This window comes from Eumetopias jubatus, unplaced genomic scaffold (genome assembly GCF_037043125.1).
Source record: "Eumetopias jubatus isolate StellerSeaLion01/CBP00866 unplaced genomic scaffold, mEumJub1_p1.0 scaffold_7, whole genome shotgun sequence".
In the NCBI taxonomy this organism is placed as follows: Eukaryota; Metazoa; Chordata; class Mammalia; order Carnivora; family Otariidae; genus Eumetopias; species Eumetopias jubatus.
Genome location: NW_028274813.1, coordinates 15,588,781 through 15,601,616, shown reverse-complemented (window position 1 = coordinate 15,601,616; position 12,836 = coordinate 15,588,781). Strand labels below are relative to the sequence as shown.

Sequence of the window (12,836 nt, the reverse complement as noted above, 5' to 3'; positions counted from 1 at the left end):
TTTCAATAAAAATATGAAGTATTCTAAATTTTTAAGTTACTGTATGCTAAATTACTTTGCAAACTCTCATGTACTTTATAAATGTGAGTTACTTTTGTTATTCTTCTTGAGAAACCCACAAAGGAAGTAGAGAAAATCTGTTATATTCCTGTTATGTCCTGAATAACTCTAAGATTAAAAGTCTTGGTTCTATCACAAGACCATCTTTTCTGCTTCTGTGTGGAAATTAAAAAAAAACAAGAAACCATACCAGCAACATCCTCTGATGTCTGTTCACAAAAACAGACTCAGATTGTCCTGATTACAGTTTTTAAATTTAAGTCAAATTTATCCACCCCACATTAATCCTGTCCTTATAATGTTTCCCCTTCCTTTGTAATAAAAGTTTACAAGGGCCAGGTTCAAATGTGACGTCTCTGACTTTTTTATATCTCAAAAGTTCTGGGAGTTAATTTCACCTTATATTAAACCATTTGTAGATTTGGCAGCAACTGTCCGCATGTTAAAGTACTAAATGAGTTTTCATTAAAACAATTCTGTCTTTCTCAAATAAATTTTCAAGTTTCAAAGAATCGATTTGCCTAAGCCAGTTAGGTCAACTAGGTTGTAGCATGGTTTTTAGCAATCTCTGCTCTCTATTCTGAGAGAGTAATGAAAGGAGAAAATGGTCTACAAAGAAATACTCTGTAGCTAGTCCTGTTGGTCCAGAGAGAAAGAGAGAAAGAAGGAAGGAAAGAAGAAAGAAAGAGAGAGAGAGAGAGAGAGAAAGAAAGAAAGAAGAAAGAGAGAAAGAAAGAAAAAAGAAAGAAAGAAAGAAAGAAAGAAAGAAAGAAAGAAAGAAAGAAAGAAAGAAAGAAAGAGAAGGAAGGAAGGAAGGAAGGAAGGAAGGAAGGAAGGAAGGAAGGAAGGAAGGAAGGAAGGAAGGAAGGAGGGAGGGAAGGAGCGAGGGAAGGAGCGAGGGAAGGAGGGAGGGAAGGAGGGAGGAAGGCAGGCAGGCAGGCAGGCAAGCAGGCAGGCTTCACAATGTTGCCACCATTAGGCAAGGAAACATGCTCATTACACACCCAACATCCATTCTTCCCAGGAAGTTCATCCAGCTGAATCCATGTAGACCATCTGCTCCCACGTCATACATCCAGTGATTCATCCTTTCTTTTTTTCTTCTTTCTTTCTTTCTTTCTTTTTTTGGACGTCTCTTTGAGTACTTATCCATTTTTGCCCTTGTATTATGGTTGTGACTGAACATGTCTTTCTTTCAACGGGTGATGAGGTCCTTGTGCACCATAGCCAGATCCTGCATCAATCCCTGAACAATGCCTTAAGAGTATAATAGATATATGTATAGACAGAATAAATGAATGAGTGAGCGAGTGATTACATGAAATTCTAGTACATATTCTATTAAATAAACACATATAATATCAGTATACATTGTGATTAAGATGCAAAGAGGAAAGTGAATCATAACAATTATACTACAGTAACAAATAAACAAAAACATCTTTTAAAACATTTAGGAGACTTCTTTTGTTCAAATTTGGATAATGTAAATCCTCATTAAGAGGTCACTTCCTCATTGTTTTGTGATGAAACATGAGTGCAATTTCCCGTCCCCTCACTAGGGTTAGTTTCTCATCTCGGTGCAAGCAGATTTATCCAGCTCCGCAGTGGACAAGATCGTCACCCCCAAGAAACATGGGTAAGTGTATGATTAAACAATAAAATAAGATTTTTATGTAGATGACATACTTTGGCATGATTGTCAGTAATGTTCACAACCTTTTATCGAGTTTAGGCTATATGAATGCAATGAAGCAGAACTTTGTAAGAGAGAAAGAAATGAGACTGACACATGGTTTCCTCTTCTCTGAGCAGTGGTAAAAGGATGTCAAAAATGATATTTAGAAAGAGTTAGGTAAAACTACCGATATGCAAAAGAGGAATTTTTATGCTCCGTTCCCTTTTCAGGAAACCTCATATTGGCAAACTGAATTGTTTGTGAAGAAATCTACCAGCTCCCAACTGTAAAGTCATCCTGTGCCATTTCCTGGTTGGTACGATGGTCTCATGATACTTTTTATGTCATCAGAAGTAATGTGAAATTTGGAAATAGGATTTCCAGTATTAATAAGTATTAAGTCATAATTCTTACTTAAAAAGTGGCTATCAGTATCTGGCACATAGTAGTCTTAATAAGCAGCTATTAAACCGATCAATGAAGGGAAGTAAATGTTTCCTATAACCTCTAGGAAAACATTGTCATCAATGATTTGTACTATTCGAGGACCTGGTTAATAATAGATATATTTTAATACACTGGGGATTATCTTCTTTTGGCATTTGGTAAAAATTCAAGTCAAAATTAGAAACTTATCCAAATTTCTCAACACTGGTTCTAAAAACAATTTTGTCAAAATTTTGTTAAAGTAGTAAAAATGATATCTGAAAAGAGGTATGAATAATAAGAACTATGTATTCCATTAAAATCTCAAAAGCAAAAAAAAATCTCAGATTCACACAAATTAATTCAACAACTATTATCTGCAGAGCTTGGTATCATATGTGAGATGTTGCTGTACAAATTACACTCTGAGTGCCCCTGGGGTCTCCACTATGTTCTGGGTAGATGACCAAATGTGATCTCCTCTCAGGACATGTAGGGGATAGCAGAGGATACCTGCAGACTAGCAGTGTGTCATTAGAACAGTACTCTCATCCAATACATAGTGAAGGCCTCCCATGTGCCGTGAACATTATGTGTGTTCTCACTTTGTTGTCACGATAACTCTCTAAAGTGAGTGTTAAATTTACCTGTGAAGACTGAAACTTAGAGAAGAAGCACCAGGGTCACAAACCCCCCAAAGGCTGTGAGAGTCTTTCAAAAAGGCTCCAGAGCCACACGCATAACGACAGCCTCATTACCACTGCTTCTGTTATCCAAGAGAGGACACTCTATCTGCTTCATCAAACTATTTGATCTTGTGATGGTTTTAGTCAAGGCGGGAAATGTTTTTACAGAGAAAGAAATTCATTCCATTGAGAACTTTATAAATCCTCCTAAAATTATGTTTCTTTTATCCATCCTTTTTTCTTCCTTAAAAGAAAAGATGCATACTTATTAAGATGAATAGAGGAGGAAGGGGCACCCACTGCCGCCCCACCCCCGACCCCTGCCTTGACCTCTCAGTCCTGGTCCCAAGGAAGGATATTTTCATGGTTGAATTGTGTTCTTCCCAGACACGTGAGCCTAGTGATAGGTGGGACCCTGTGTAGCCATCGGAGCAGAGTTCCATCCTCCGTAGCTTATTCAACCCTTTGTGCATCTCAGACTTTTTTCTAGTGTCATTTTCTACCTTCACTTTTATCCTTTAGAGGTCCCTTTTATGAGGATTTGGGGGGTCAGTTTTCTCAGTGGTAGTTTATCTTAAACTGTCCTTAATTTTGCTTTGGTTTTGACATTTAATTCCATTGGGTATATAATTATAGGATGACATAAATTTTCATAGCCATTTGGAAATATCAACCCACTGTCTCTTGGTCTCTGTTATTACTTCTGTGAAGTCCTTTGTCACTCTACAGTTCATTCTTTGTAGGTACTCCATTTTTTCTCTCTGGCCCTTTTTTTTCTTAGTCTTGGATCAGCAGATTCATTGCAGTGTGTCTAAGTGAATGTAGATTTCCATCTTTGTTTTTAATCCTATTTGGGATTTGCTGGGTTTCATAAATCTGAGGATTCCATGTCCTTCATCATCTATGCTAGACAGCTGTCAGTCATTATCTTTGCAAACATTCCCTATTTTCTCTCTTCTGTCTCTTATGGAACTCTAATTAAACATATGCGGACCTTTTCGCTTTATCCTCCATGGCTCTTTGTTTTTTTTCCCATCTCTTTAACACCCTGATAATTTTGTATGATTTCCTTAGATCTATCTTGCAGTATGCTAGTTTTCTCTTCAATGAGTTTAAATTCCTTCCTTTATTTCTTATTTTTAAAAAAAGATTTTATGTATTTATTTGAGGGAGAGAGAGAGTACGAGAGGGGTGGGGGAGGATCAGAGGCAGAGGGAGAAGCAGGCTCCCCGCTGAGCAGGGCTCGATCCCAGGACCCTGGGATGATGACCTGAGCCCAAGGCAGACGCTTGATCAACTGAGCCACCCAGGCGCCCCTCCTTTATTTCTTATTAAACATACTTGTTTTGTGTTGTATATCTATTAATTTTATTCTAAAGCTCTTGTGGATCTGCTACTCATCTTCCTCATTTTTTGATGAATCTTACAGTGGTTAATTTGTGTGTGTGTGTGTGTGTGTGTGTGTGTGTGTGTGTGTGTTTTAATGAACTCATATTTGTTAGAACTCTGTGAGGATTTTTTTTTATTTAATATTTTCTATTGAAATATAGTTGACACACGATGTTCCATTAGTTTCCAGTGGACAACATAGTGATTCGATAACTCTATACCTTATTCTATGCTCACCGCAAGTGTAGCTGCCCTGTCCCCATACAACACCATTACAGTATCATCAACTATATTCCCTATGCTGTATCTTTTATCCCCGTGACTTATTCATTCCTTAACTAGAAGCCTGTGTCTCCCACTCCGCTTCACCCAGCTGGCTCACCCTCGTGCCCCCTCCCTTCTGGCAACCATCCATTCCTTCTGAGAGAATTCTTTGAAGCCTAGGTTGAGAGAACTTTCCTCAAGGGATGATTTGTATTTACTTCTTCCAGGTTCCTAGGATATTTGTTTTTTCATATGGCAAACTTTCATTTTTGGCGAATTCATTTTCATATTGTTTATATTATTTATTGTTTGCTTTGGTTTCTATGAATTTCTTTTTATATGTGAGAAAAGAAGTAAAATCTTATCAGTTCTTAAGAAGGTCTATATGCTCCATCTGCAGGTAATTTAGATGATGGTTGGCTGTCAAGATTCTTTATAGCTCATCCCACAGAGCCTTTGATTCTACTTTCTAACTTTGTAATTGCAATATAACATACATGCAGAAAAATGCACATGTCCTAAGTGTACAGCTTGATGAATGTCTACAAACTGAACACGTTCATGGAATGAACACTCAGAGCAAAACCAGAATATGACAAATTCTCAGAAGTCTCCCTCATGCCCTTTTCCAGTCATTACCCGGCCCCTCCCCCAAAGTAACCACTACCTGACTTCTTTTTTTTTCTGATATTTAAATGTTTAATATGATACTTTATAACCAAATTAAACAAGGGTTTGTCCATCTAATGTGCAGCAAGCCAATTAAAACTGTCACTGAGTTTTGCAGTGAAGAAAGGTAGGGTATTTATTAGTGTGGCACCACCCAGAAGAATGGGGAGCTAATACTCTAGAGTCCTGAGCTCCCCAATGGCTGGCAAGTGAGGGCTCTGAAGGGTAAAATTTGGGGCAGGGGTCTTTGAGGAAGTGGGTATCATTGAGTGGAGGCCTATGAGATCGTGCTAGCAGAGGTCTCCTGAGAAGGTGGACACTGTTTTGTTTTGTTTTTGTTTTTAAAGATTTTATTTATTTATTTATTTATTTATTTATTTATTTATTTATTTTTAGAGAGAGAGAGAGAAAGAAACAGCATGAGAGGGGAGGGAGTGAGAGGGAGAAGCAGGCTCCCCGCTCAGCCAGGAGCCCGATGTGGGACTCGATCCCAGGACTCCGGGATCATGACCTGAGCCGAAGGCAGTCACTTAACCAACTGAGACACCCAGGCGCTCTGTTTTGTTTTTTTTTTAAGATCTTATTTATTATTTGAGAGAGAGAGAGTGAGTGGTGGGCAGGGGGAGAGGGAGAGAGAGAAGCAGACTCCCCACTGAGCAAGGATCCCAACATGGGACTCAGTCCCAGAACCCTGAGATCATGACCTGAACTGAAGGCAGATGCTTAACCCACTGAGCCACCCAGGGGCCCCAAAGGTGGACACTACTGAGTGGAGGCCCATGAGGTCTTGTTAACGGGTGCTCTGATCTTGCTTCATCTGGCCCCCTGAAGGTCCTTTCCATCTCAGGAGACTTAGATTCTGAAAAACATCTTTATTCCTTCTGTTAGAGATTTCATTTGGTAAATTTAGTAATTATATATTTAAGGTAGTGCTGATTAACTACTTGTAAGTTAATGGGGTTGCATTCCTACAGGCTGCCTAGCGGGCCCTGCCATGCCCACAGGTGGTATAACCTCTAGGGTTCATTCTTTTTCTTTAAGATTTTATTTATTTATTTGAGAGAGAGAGTGAGCGAGAGAGAGGAAGAGAGAGAGAGCACGAGCGGGGGAAGTGTAGAGGGAGAGCAAGAAGCAAACTCCCCACTAAGCAGGGAACCTGATGCGGAGCTCCATCCCAGGACCCTGAGCCACCCAGGCGCCCCTCTAGGTAGGGTTGGTTCTTGCATCTGGACTGGCAAGATGGATGCCGGCTTCAACAACACATGACTTTTGCAACAATGCAGACATATCATGCTACATATATATCAATCTCACAGTTGGTCTTATCTACATTTTCTTCCTTACCACATTATGAATGGTGAAAGATAATTAATTTCAACCTTGAAATAGTTCACAGAGGATTCCTGAAATCAACAATAGACTCCTCGAAGCTCAGCCTCATGAATCTTAAGAACTGGGAAATTGTTTTGAGTGTGGTAGCAGGATATATGCTCCTTTTAGCCATCTATTTCTCAAATCAAGTGCAGGAAAAATTAGAGCCTGTCTAAGTAAATCCGATACATTATCCATTATAGAAAAGAAATCTATGGGCACATAACAACACATTGTTACTAAGTGTGAGGACATGATGTGAGATGATGATTTTTACAAGTTTATTTGAAGCCTGTGTAGTCTAACAGACAATACGCAAGTGATGTTTTCTAGAAAACATGTGGTCACTTTCTATTCAATTTACAGAGATGATTATTCACAAATTATTTTCTTTAATTAGATCTGTTATTATGGCTAGAAGACTTGTACTAATCTATTGGTGCTAGTATTTCAGTAGAAAATAGAAAATAATTCTCTTCTTTCTCGACAAAGCTGGTCTGCATTGCTACAAAAATACCTCAGCTTTCTAAGGCATTTTTATGCAAAAGGCAGAAAGCAAAATGGTTAAGAGTCAAGAGGCTTTATTTAACATTCCAACCTAGGATTGTGGCCAGAGTTCTACCAATGATTAAATAGGTATTTCCAGGGTAATGGCTTAATATATGGCTCAATTCTTTATTTGTAATATAAGGTTATAATAAATAGCACAGAATTGTAGTAACACATAAATTATAAAAAATATGCATGCCATTTTAAATGGTGCCTAGCACATAGAAAGCCTTTAATAAATGGACCCCTGCTCTGATTTCTAACAGTGTAGATTAACTTTACCTACTTTTTAATCAGATAGTATATATTCTTCTGTGCCGGCCTTTTTCTGTCACTCTGCCTTGTGTTTCTGAGCTTCAACTGTGTTATTGTACGCAGCAATAATTTGTGCATTTTCATTGATGTATAGATTTCAATTGTGTTAAAATTTACTTATCCATTTACTTCTCTATTCTACTACAAGTGCTCATTCCACTTGGGGGATATTACAAATAACGCTACTATGAATATCCTAATTCTAACCCACACCCTTCAGTAAACACCTGTATGTACTTCTGTTGACCATATACCTAGAAATGGAATTGCTAAATCACACGGTATACGTAAGTGTCAAAACAATTTTCCAACCAACAGTATATAAGAGTCCCAGGCGCTCTACATCCTCACCACAACTTGGTAATTTCTTTTTTCATTTTATTTATTCAGGGGGGTGTATAGTTATATCTTGTTGTGGTTTTAGTTTGAATTCCCTTGATGACTGACGAAGTTGAGCACATAGATTCAGCACGAGTTCATGGCTGGTGTGCAGATCGCAGGACTAAACTAAGAGTGTAGACTCAGTCCCCATTCCCGAGTGAGGACCAGCCAGAAGCCATGAATACTCAGGGATTTTTCATCATGGCTCCTCACGGAAACTTGCCAACTTCCCCTGCTGTCTGCAAGGAGCTGTCCAGTTTGTTGTTTCTTATGTTTATTTTTCTAATTCACCTTTTGTGTGAGAGCAGAGGCTCCAGGATCCCCACACCTGTGGGATATAGAGAACCACTTCCTGCCTGTGTGTGTCTGAGCTCTGTCTCCAGCTTCTCTGCATTAGAGGCTCTAGTTACTTCTTCCAATCCACATATGCCTCCAGGACATCCAGAGTTTTTTGCTCACCTACCTTCCTGATCTCAGCTCCCACTTCCTTTTTTCCATCACAGTTTTGTTTTTTTTTTTTTCCTCTCTGGAAGTTTCACCTATTGATTTAAAAGGTTGTTTTCTCACATTTTGTTCATATTTCTAGGTGTGGTAAAACAAGAAGATTTGGGGAATTTTAGTTCTCCACTTTGTTTTAAGAATGACATATAAATAGGTACTCTGAACATGGTTTTTTCTTCTAGCAGAACTCTTGTGACTTGCGGTGGCAAGGCCTCTGTGGTGCTCAGGCTCACTCACACTAGGAAATGGGTGGTTTTGGTGTCATCAAGCACACAACAAGAAGACAAATCTTTTGTTCTCTGCATAGTTACTCTACAGAGGGTCCTGTGACGCTCCCTGTCACATAAATCATCCAAAGCACTAATAGGCCTCGCTAGCAAAGGAATAGAGACAGAAGTATTTCTCTACTCTACTATGAAGAGAAGAATGGGTTCTCTGTTCCTATGTGAATCTATAACATCAGACCTTTAAAAAACTAAGCTAATAAACAATCAGGTACAAAGGTAGACGCTGATGATGACAAGATTTTGCCCAGAATTAAGAATATTCTGCCCTCTCTTTCACAAAAGTACAGGAAAGATAATGTGCCCATGAAGGAAGCGAAGGAAAAACAAAAAGAGGCAGTGTTTCTAATTATTTATGAAGTTTTAGCAAGCTGCTATATTTGAAAATATTTCACTTTATTACATTTCTTGTGACAATATTTTCTTGGCTAATAAGCGGATAGTGAAAGTGCCTCATACCTAGATTGCATACAAAATTAAACATTTGAAATCATATAACTATACAGTTTATCATACAACTCAAAAGCATTTACTGATTACAAACAAATCATTACATTTGCCATTTTTATTAGCTCTGAAATTAACGTTGTAACTTTAGCTTTGTGATCATGTCCAGTGAGAAATAGAATTCCCTCTAATCTATCACCTTGTGGGTAATTCTTATTTGAAATAGAGTAAAATTTCTCAGCTTGATTTCATTCACTGAAGTCAATTAAATAATTTCCCTTTTTAAACACCTTCATTGTAATTTAATACATTTTTGATATCTTCAAGAAATGAAATAAAAGAAGATTGTTTCAAAAGCATGATGCATCTGCTAAACATCTAAACTATTCTAGTTCATCTTTCATTACAGAAACAAAGGCATGGTAAAAAGAGATGTTAATCTCTGTGAAAACAAAGCCTTCTATATTCATGTGTGCACCAATCTCCCGAGTTTTGTGAAGAGAAACAAAATGGGGACAACACTCTGCGGATGCTGAGGGATGACCCCGTTGGTCCCTGAGGGTTCTTCATCAGCATTCTGTGATAATAAGAACGTGGACTTCTGCTCGTCAAAATCCACTGGCCATTGTGGCTAACTGTCAGGAGGCTGGATTCTGACTTCCAACCATTGATATCTTTGTGAAAATTGGTCTACATCCACCCTTTAAAAGCACCGATGAATGAATCAGAACTTTTGAAAACAAAGAAAAATGGACACATTTTAGTAAAAAAGATGTTAAAAACAAACTGGAAGGAGGCAAAACTGACCTTGCTATTTACCTTCTGAGAACAAATGTAGTTGCCACCTTCATACGAGAAAATGAACAGCACATGTATTGAAGAACAGCACGACCTGGATCACTATTTATTTCCGATTGTTTACATCTTTGTGGTCATAGCCAGTGTCCCAGCCAACATCGGATCTCTATGTGTGTCTTTTCTGCAAGCAAAGAAGGGGAATGAGCTAGGAATTTACCTCTTCAGTTTATCACTCTCAGATCTGCTCTACACATTAACTCTCCCTCTATGGATTGATTACACTTGGAATAATGACAACTGGACCTTCTCTCCTGCCTTGTGCAAGGGGAGTGCATTCTTCATGTACATGAACTTTTACAGCAGCACGGCCTTCCTCACCTGCATCGCCGTCGATCGGTACTTAGCTGTGGTCCACCCTTTGAGGTTTTCTTTTTTAAGGACAAGAAGATTTGCCTTCATGGTCAGCCTAGCCATCTGGGTATTGGAAACCATATTCAATGGTATTATCCTGTGGGAAGATGAAACAACTATAGAATATTGTGATGCCAAGAAGTCTAATTTTACTTTATGCTACGACAAGTACCCCCTGGAGAAGTGGCAAATCCATTTCAACTTCTTTAGGACATGTACGGGGTATGCAGTACCACTGGTCATTATCATGATTTGCAACCAGAAGGTCTATCAAGCCGTGCAGCATAATCAAGCCACGGAAAACAGTGAAAAGAAGAGAATCATAAAACTCCTTGCTAGCATCACATTGACTTTTGTCTTGTGTTTTACTCCCTTTCATGTGATGCTGCTGATTCGCAGCATCTTAGAGCATGATGTGAACTTCAGTGAACTTATCTTTAAAGACCATAAGTCTGGGAAGCAGACTTATAAAATGTATAGAATCACGGTTGCATTAACAAGTTTAAATTGTGTTGCAGATCCAATTCTGTACTGTTTTGTCACTGAAACAGGAAGATCTGATATGTGGAATATATTAAAATTCTGTACTGAGAAGCTTAATAACACAAAAGGACAAAGAAGAAGCATACTTTCTATGTCTACCAGAGACACTGTGGAATTAGAAATCCTGGAATAGAAGCAAAGATTTTTTTTAAGGTACACAGTATCATATCATCAAGATTACATTTAGAAGAGGAAATCAAGCATAGGAGGAGACGAAGTGTTCCAATTGAATATTTTAATCCTCTTCAGTGAAAATCTTTTAGAAGTGTACTGTATGGTTCCCTGAGTTTTATTAAATTGAATATTAAACAAAATTTGATATTATCCTAATGACTCTAGATCATTATTATCGATGGCAAATGGTTTCTTTTGTTTGGTGTTTTTTTTTTTATCCATGCTATAACCTTTTAGAGGTTAGTAGATGTATGGAACTCTGTGTCCTTGAATCAGTGAGCTTTGTGTCTGGTTTTCATGATTTTTGTCACTCTTTCATGGATTTCAGACCACCAACTGTCACTTTTCTCAATTGTGTGTATCTGTCTCCGACAACCTCAACTACTACATACTGCTTCTATTCTTCTCATTAGGTAACAAATATTTATTGAGCCCCCTCTATGTACTAAGCTTTGTGTTAAGTACTAGGGTTTCAGAAGAAATGGTCTCATGAAGTCTTATGAAGCTTACATCAGTTTGGAAACCTGATAAGACTTTTTATAAAGAAAAAGTAAATAGGAGTCTGAAGGCCTCTTCCATGATATAAAGCTATGAGCTACATGAACGCTCTTTCAGCTGCTCAGAGACCTTCTTTAGTTTCTTTAAAATCATAATTTTTTTTTAAATTACAGTTGAGCACAACATAGCTGAAATTACCAGAAGTTTAATGTCTAGACAAAAAGACATATTATAGACAACTTATTCCATTAAATCTTACAGTCGGGGACTTCTTTTTGGACTTAGAATATTTAGAGACTCTTGATAGAATATATTCTTTCATGTTTATATTTTTTCATTGTGGAAATTACTCTGCCTAGTTTTAAGCAGGCATTCATTAAGTAAACATTTTTATGAACCAGAGTATTTTTCCAGATTTTTAAGGATTTTTTTTTTTTTTATCATACACTACTCCTCTCCTTTCTCTTTCCTGTCTGTTTCCTATCTGTTCCTTCTACTTCCCCTCCCTGCAAAATGATCTGATAGCAAATGTCTTGGTACCATGTTGTGCCTTCACATTAGAAAACAAACATCCTGGGAACAAGAAAGACTGTATCTTTTCAATAATAAAATCAGTGAGTACACAAACTGACTACATTTTCTATTAAGGTTTTCTGTGATGGTTTAGGTACACAAGAGAAAACCACCTTGCTTTGAGGTCACTTGTGTATTCTCTGTTCTTTGTATTTTTCTGATCATAAATTTTCTGGAGAATTAATAGATTCTGTCTGGTCACACTGAGATACATTCACATATGCTTAAAAGCTAAAGATACACCATTAAAATGAAGAGTAATCAAAATAGTTTAGGCTGTTTGATTAATTATTGATAAATTATTGGCAGGCTGTAAGTTGAATACTTGTAAAACTAAGAGATCCAAACACAATTTTGCCCACATCTGAAAACCTAGATGCTGATTAAATGTCTTGTCCAAGATCATACAGTTAGTTGGAAGCAGAGCCAGGATTGAACCCCAAAATCCTGATTTCCCTCCAGAGTTGCTTTTCCTCCTTTATGTTTATTTTTTTGTTATTTGTTTTTAACATCTCTACCCTTTCTTTCTTTAGGGATGCAAAAGGTTTACATGCATGAAGAATTGTTCAGGAGAGTCATTGGACTTAGATCAGGATAAGGGGGGAAGGAGAGTTGTTTTATTAGTGAAAGCCTCTGGAAATATAATAAATCATATGGATAGTAACTAAGCTCATCTGTTACAGAGACCTGGTTAAGACTTTGCCTCAGTTGGTTATATAAAGAGATGGAGCAAATACAAATTCATGGCACCCTTAATAAGAATGTCCTACCTAATGATTAACAACAGGATCACTGATTTAGAATGTTGTAGGATAGGTT

At 37.7% G+C, this 12,836-nt stretch overlaps 1 protein-coding gene across 2 annotated transcripts; it reads left to right on the top strand.

Annotated features, from left to right (window-relative positions):
* Positions 1-1,619: 1,619 nt before the first annotated feature.
* On the top strand, positions 1,620-11,098 carry GPR65 (G protein-coupled receptor 65). Of its 2 annotated transcripts, XM_028097937.2 has the most exons (3): positions 1,620-1,699; positions 1,969-2,050; positions 9,430-11,098. In XM_028097937.2, exon 3 carries the CDS (start codon positions 9,880-9,882, stop codon positions 10,903-10,905), a length of 1,026 nt encoding a protein of 341 aa, XP_027953738.1. In that variant the 5' UTR covers positions 1,620-1,699; positions 1,969-2,050; positions 9,430-9,879; the 3' UTR covers positions 10,906-11,098. The 2 variants fall into 2 exon arrangements, with proteins under 2 accessions (XP_027953738.1, XP_027953734.1); XM_028097933.2 differs by lacking the exon at positions 1,969-2,050.
* Positions 11,099-12,836: the final 1,738 nt, after the last annotated feature.